Here is a 7,679-nt window from a genome sequence, read left to right as displayed (position 1 = left end):
CTACTAATATTGTAGTAATATTTAGAAACGCCCCTATGATAGCCTGACAAACATGAACTTATTCAATATATGATACTAATAGGAATTAACTTAAAAAAATGAGAGAGCATTGTTCACACACCAAAACAAATCCCACTATATTATAGAAGTTATATATATTTTATAGGTTACCAATTTCTAGCAATCTAGATTTAAAGATAATAGCCTATAAACTCATAATTACAACTTATAATACACTTCTAACTCATACAAACTTTACTTCCAAATAATTATTCAAAAAATAACAAGCAATCTATAAAGTTTTCCAAATTGTGATTCCAATATCAATAATCCAAATCTGCCCATGTACCCACCAGTTATTTGTACATGTTTTAACTACTTTGCATTTAGAAAACCAAAAAACAATCCCGATCAGCCGGAAAACCATAATTGTAGTCGGGACTTGACTAACTATCAATCTATCTTATTCAAATCATTGCTTTAACAGACGTTGAAGAAAATCCAACTGACATCTAATGAAGAGTTACTTGTGGAATTCCATTACCCAAAATCCATTCACACAACATATGGGCTTAATACCTCCTACGAATCCTGTTGCATCGGCCAACTCTTGAAATTCTTGCTCTGTCCGCTCCTTGCCCCCCGGAGTGATTGTCAACATAGTCAAATCTAAATCAAATCCGTGTCGAGCATGGCGAGACGTGTCTGCAACCAATGGGAGAATGCTGTCCACCACAATCAGCTTCCCTTTCTCTGGCAACGCCTTATGACAATTCGTCAAAATCTTCCTGCAATGATCATCGCTCCAATCATGCAGAATCGTCTGCAATCAAACAACATTGATACAACCAATCCCAAGTCAAATTTCAATTTCCATATCAAACTACATAGTACCCAACAGCAAAAACCTATTACAATACCTTAATAAAAATAGCTTGGCCACTTGGTACACTATCAAACATGTCTCCACCCACATGTTTCACAGCTGAACAAGCACACATTAATCAGATTCGGTCATATACACAGATGACAAAATTATTTCAATAGTCAAAGTTGGGGATTCGGACATACCTGGATAGTGAGGAGCTTCGGCCACCACATGGGGCATGTCGAAGTTGATTCCTGACATGTGGGGATACCTAGAAACTATGAGATTGAGAGTGGCCCCAACTCCTCCTCCCACATCCACCAATTCCTGAACTTCCTTAAAACCCTCGTAAGTATCCAGAATCTTGTTCATCAACATGGTAGAATGCTCAGACATTGCCCTGTTGAAAAGCGTGTTGAATCCTTGGTCGATGGCGGCGTAGTCGAAGGCGTTCATTCCATGGGCTTTGGTGAATGGCTGGGAGCCTTCAAGCACAGCGTCCTTCAGATAAAGCCAGGACTCCATGAACAACTTCTCCTGATTCATCAACGCCAGTGGAGCCAGAGAGACTCCATCCTGGTTATTGACAAGATATTTACACATAGGAGTGATACCATAGAACCTCTCGGCCTTCCCGTTCTCGTTTGTGGTGACAGAGCAGCTCAGAACCGAATGGCTGGCAAGCACTCTGAGGATCCGATCAAGAGTAATGGCGGCGTCAGGGTTCGTGGTCGGAATATGGGCAACGATTTGTGTGGGCGAGAGTTGGACGCCATTCCCGGCATTTGCGATGATTTGGAGAACATCGAGTTCCACTGCTGCCTTCACCGCCATGAGAAGGCATGAAAGATTTGCGAGCTCCATTCCCAGAAGCCATTCATCTTCGTTCACAATCTTCGAATTCATCTCTGTTTTTTCAAAACCCTACCCCATTTAGAATCTGCGGGTTTACTGCTGAAATTCTGAGAGGAGGAGAAAATTGTAAGAATGAAAAGATTTTGGGGGATGGGGCTTTTATAATGTCTTGTTGGGAAGCAAAGTCCTTCAGACCTATTACTCAAAGAAAACGTTTTGAGAAAGTTATTCTTCATTCCCAGGACTTTGTTGGGTTTGCGGGAGATGGGCAGGATGTAGATTACAGCAGGGGAGCGCACCAATATGAATGGAGTTGTTTATAATGTGATTTTTGGAGATTTTGGTGATGGAATTCAGTGGAAAAAATTAAGGTTAAATCTTGATTTGTTGCAGTTAAAATGGTTTTTTAATTGCATATTTGGATTCAGCACCCTCGAAAATCCCTAGGACGGTTTGATTGTGCAGAAACTAGCTATCAAACTTGCGATTCCAATAAATTGCTACCAGATTTTGACCCAAAAAACCCACCGAAAAAAATTCCAAAAAATTATATTATATACAACTACAATATGAATGACATATAAATATAATTTTTTCTCTTTAAGTCTCAAATTAAATATCTATGTCCACTCAGATATGACAAATTTTCCGATTGGTTCCAAAAACACTCCAAGTATTTGATACGTCAAAAAGAAGAGTCAGTCTCAAATTAAATATCTATGTCCCACTTAGATATGACAAATCTTCCGATTGGTTCCAAAAACACTCCAAGTATTTCGTAAGTCAAAAAGAAGAGTCGAAAAAGTATCAAACACTCCAAGTATTTGATACGTCAAAAAGAAGAGTCAGTCTCAAATTAAATATCTATGTCCCACTTAGATATGACAAATCTTCCGATTGGTTCCAAAAACACTCCAAGTATTTCCTAAGTCAAAAAGAAGAGTCGAAAAAGTATCATTCTATCGATAAAAAACGACAAGTACAATATTCGTGGTTGAGTTCAAAAATTCACTAAAAAGATATTTAATTATGATCCAAATTATAAAAATATTTAACTATAATCTAAATTATGAAAAGATATGAAAAGATATTTAACTATGATGTAAAGTAGTTAGGGTGTAGTTTAATTTATAGACGAAATGGTTTTTTCATTATTATTATTAAAAGTTTACAATACAATTTTAAGATTTTTAGTTATTTTTGAATAACTAAAAAGGATAATAATAATAATAAGATATATTCCTTAATAGATAAATAAAATTAATAAATTAAAGTGTATAATATATAAAATAATAATATATATAAAAAATTAGTTACTAAAAACTAATCAAATAAATAATAATAATAAGAAATAAGTAAATAAATATTTGTTATAACAATAATAACTAGAGAAAAGAGGACGACTCAACAATAAAAATAAGCAAATGAAATAATAATAATAATAATAATAATATATAAATAATATATATATATATATATATATATATTAGCTAAGATAATAGATACCAATAGCACCCAGGGAAAAAAGGAGCGACACAAAATAAAGAGGAGACGGACTGGAAAGAGTCTAGAGCCAAAAAGGATAAACCCTAGGAGATAGGAAGGCTCCATGGGAATGACGAAAGCGAAACAGATGAAAGAGGGGGGGGAGACTAAGCTGAAAGGGCAGGGATCCAACATCTACTGATCTTCCAACTGTCATCTCTCTTGAGATTGTTAGGCCTTCTTTCAATCTCAATAGCTTCCCTGAGTTTCCGATGATGGAACTGGGCAACCTTGGCAACAACCTTAGCCTCCTCAACACAAACGTGATGCTTGGTCTTATCCACATGCTCTGATAGCGCTGAAGACTTGGTTCTCCCATGTCTTAGGTCAGCTGCATGTTCGCTAATCCTCTGATGGATGGAGCGCCCTGTTTCCTCTATGTAGAAGGTCCCATAAGAACAAGGGATCAAGTAGACACCCTTCATGTCCTTGGGGTTAACGATCCCGATCTGTTAAAGATCCCGATTGGCCATAACATCCCCTAATTCATCAACTATAATTTATAAATTTATATTTGTTTCTAATAAAACATATATAGTGGATAAAACCCCGGATTCATTTACTATATTTCAGGTATTTTGAATAACTTTATATTTATAAAACAATGTGATTATAATATTTTCCTCTCATAATACAATTTAAAACTTAAAGTTAAATTCATAACTTAGATTGCGAGAGATTTTCGTGCTTTATATATGGATTCAATTTCAATTTCATGTGTTGTTTTTAATTAAAACCTAACCTTAAATTATAAGGATTGAATTTTATGTCTTGCTTTTAATTAATTCTGACTTCATTTTGAATGATCGACAAATAATCAATAAAAATATTTTTAGGTTTTTTAAATTAGAATAATAATAATAGTAAATATGGTTAATATATATTTATTGGTGTTATTTTTATAAATTTATTGACATATAAAAATAGAAAATATGTTATTTTTATAAACTAATTAATATTTAAAATGCATCATACTTTTTCTTTTGATAGATAAGTACTCACTGCAAAAAATACTTTTAACAGTGCACCTATTCACTGTCAATCCAAAATTCTATAGACATATGTATCAATCATATTTATTAATATAATTATACTAATATTATTTAAAAAATAAAAAAATCAAACAATTTTACATATATCAACTACATTTATTTTTTTTGTAAGCTGGGGTGGGACTCTCCCATTTACATGTCCATTATGTACCCCTCTACGGGGGAAGGGTAGCCCAAGATTTGAACCCAAGACTTCCGGTTCGGTGAGACTTCATTTCCACGGCCCTTGCCGCTTGAGCTACCCCATGTGGACCATATATCAACTACATTTAACCATATAATTATAATAAATAAAAAATAAAACAATCCTCCATATATGAACTACATTTAACAATATAATTATAATATTATTATTTATATCACCATTGAGGAAAAATTTACACACTGCACCATCAATCGATAACTATCGCTCTTCCGATATAAATGATGATTCGGTTCCTCTCTCTTTCTGGACAACCCGCGTTTGACAAATAATATATATTTTGTGGATCATATGGATTTCACTTTTCATTAACAATGACAATTTATAGGCCGTCAATTACATCATTATTTTAAAAAAGATTTCGACAATGGTTAGATCATTAAATAATGCAGTTCATGGATCATAAATTTATATACATGTAAGACAATAGGCAATTATATCATCACTTAATAATGTCAATTTATATACATGTACGTCAATGGTCAATTATATCAAGATTTGAAATTTAATACTGACAATTTATATACATGTAAGTGAATAGTCAATTATATCAAGATTTGAAAAAGCCTTCGAACAATGGACTTGATTTGAAGTCATTAAATATAAACTTGCTGGATCATATCGATTTGACACCTTTTATGGATGGCATTTAAGTCAATTATATCAATATTTAAAAAGGCTTTCGAACAATGGACTTGATTTGAAGTAATTAAATATATATTTGGTGGATCATATCGATTTCAGGACTTTTCGAACTTATAAAGTTGTGTAAGTTATTGTTTTAGGAGTAGTTATAAAGTTGTGTAAGTTAATGTTTAAGAAGTAGTTTTTAGTGTTAAGTTTTTGGATGGTTAGTTATTAAAATTAAGTAGATAAATTTGAAATGAAATTTTGATTTGTGTTATTTAAATTAAATTTTTTTATTGTATATATGAATTCAATATCTTCAAAAATATTTAAAGTATTTAGATTATATCAAAATTTACTTATCAAATATGTAATATTAATAAATTTCTGAAAAGTATTAGAAAAATTAGACAAGGAAAAAAAAATACTTAAAATAAACCTTAAAATAAATATGACGAGAAATAACTTAATTGTTTTAAAATAGACTTTACGCTACAAATTTCGTAGACAACATTTTTGATATGTTTTGATTTTAGTTTATAGAAAATTTTCTTAACCCACCTAAGACATATTTAAAGGTGAAATCGATATGTTTTGATTTTAGTTTATAGAAAAATTTCTTAACCCACCTCTTACATATTTACTAGAAAGGCGAAATTGGATTTGGAAAATGTGCATATCGTTGACTTAAACTCAATATCATGAGTTTTGCGGGAGGATGGATTGAATTCATTCATTTTTTTAGTGCACTTGGAAGATTGAATGACATGGAGCAATGTGACACAACGTTGTTCCTTGTTTTCCTTTTCTTCTTTCTTCCTTTGCTTCCGTACTTCCAAGCGGCTATGTGGAACTATTATTTTAGTGTGAGCTCACTAAGCTCAAGGATCAGATCTAATTTCATCCCTCTTAGGCAACTGGCAACTGCATTCTCAAGCGTTGAGTGGGAGGTTTGCATAGCGTTGAGTGGGAGGTCTGCATATAGCAAGACCCTCTGAGCGTGAAAGTAACATAGAACAATGTTGAAATATTAATTTCAACCTGGTGTGCAACAGCATTAAACGATAATCGAAAACCATTCCTGAAAACTGCTGAGCCTTATCGCACTGCCTTTTGGCAAAGGTTGTTTTTCCCTGGAGGCCTCCGACACAATCCGCTACTGCCACGCGTCTTCAGTACGAACCGAAAACCACCGATCTCCCGGGCATTAAACTTCGATTAGGTTGTGTGGCTGAAGGATGCGAAATGCGTCCGATCAGGTCAACGCACATGGATTTCCTTCAACCTGCCAGAACGTTTCCTATTTATTTTACCGCCGGCTTTTATTAAATGCATTTATTGAACTGTCATAGTCTTAGGTAAAGTATTTAAAGTTTTTACGGCATGTAATTTTTTTTTATTGTTAACCCATATGGTATGTAGGCAATATAGTTTTGGTTGTATGCGTTGACTTTGTATTGTTATTGCACACGGGAGGAGAAGGAACTGGGGTTCGCAGCAGCGAGGAATGAAAAACTAGAGGTTTGCACAGCAGTGCAAGGGTGAAGGTAAATAAAACGCAGACAAAGACTTTGTAATGTAATGAAATTGTGTTTAAAGCACAACAGTGCGAAACATAAAAAAACCGAGGGTTGAAATTTGATTTTTGTGTATTGCTCAAACGAAGGGAAGCAAGAGCTAATGAAGAATGACCGTGTGAGTTTTATTTTTGAGATTGAAATGTAATGTTTTTACAGCATATGTAAGAATTTTTTTACAGTTGTAAATGTAAAAGCCCTTTTTACAGCAATAAATGTGAATGAAAATTTTACACAGCACTGTAAAAATCATTTGTAAAAGAGGCAAAGTATTTAGCTTTTGGTAAAAGTTTGAGAGAGAGGAAGAAAATTGTATTAGGCTGTTTATAAATTAATACAAGTTTGTTTTGGCTGAGAAACTCTGCTTTGCTCAGAATTTTTTTTTTGGGCTTCCCGGTGCAAAAGATCCTGTGGCAGAAAAAACAGAGCATTGCTCTGTATTCAGTTAATTTGTGTTTGAAATTGCCAGAAATTTCCAACAGTGGTATCAGAGCAGATCCAGGCTCTTTGAATGTGATAAAGAAGCTGAAGGAAGGTTCCTTTTGTTGCAGCAGTAAATCCTCTCTAGCAAAGTGAAGTTTCAGGCAAAAGAATCCAGGCATTCCTCAAAGTTTTTTTGTTACTGCTGAAAAAACAATTAGTATTTTAAATATACAGTCAAGGATTTAGAGGCATAGTTGAGAATGCAAGGAATGGCTAGCACAAGCATTGGCATGGGCATGTTTAATACTTAGCTCCCACAATTTAATGGGAAAAACTATGACTATTGGGCAATAACCATGAGAGCCTTGTTTGTCTCACAAGATCTATGGGAACTTGTTGAATATGGGTTTGAAGAACCAACATATGAAAATCAGTTTAACAACTTAACTCAGGGAGAGAAGGATCCGTTGAAGAGCAATAGGAAGAAGGATTCAAAATCCCTTGTGTTTTTGTATCAAGCAATAGACCAG

At 33.8% G+C, this 7,679-nt stretch overlaps 1 protein-coding gene across 1 annotated transcript; it reads right to left on the bottom strand.

The window, feature by feature from the left end:
- Positions 1 to 293: 293 nt before the first annotated feature.
- On the bottom strand, positions 294 to 2,142 carry LOC149218684 (caffeic acid 3-O-methyltransferase-like). Its single transcript, XM_089384113.1, has 3 exons — positions 1,072 to 2,142; positions 921 to 985; positions 294 to 823 (listed from the first exon to the last, which is right to left on the bottom strand). The coding sequence occupies exons 1-3, from the start codon at positions 1,772 to 1,774 to the stop codon at positions 524 to 526; spliced, it is 1,068 nt and encodes a 355-aa protein (XP_089240239.1). The 5' UTR covers positions 1,775 to 2,142; the 3' UTR covers positions 294 to 523.
- Between the last annotated feature and the right edge of the window lie 5,537 nt (positions 2,143 to 7,679).

The sequence above is a fragment of the Pinus tabuliformis genome, chromosome Q (assembly GCF_031772625.1).
Source record: "Pinus tabuliformis cultivar Carrire ecotype Pingquan chromosome Q, CPIR1, whole genome shotgun sequence".
NCBI classification, from domain to species: domain Eukaryota; kingdom Viridiplantae; phylum Streptophyta; class Pinopsida; order Pinales; family Pinaceae; genus Pinus; species Pinus tabuliformis.
The sequence above is the reverse complement of the archived record's forward strand: the minus strand, read 5'-3'. Positions and strand labels throughout refer to the sequence as shown.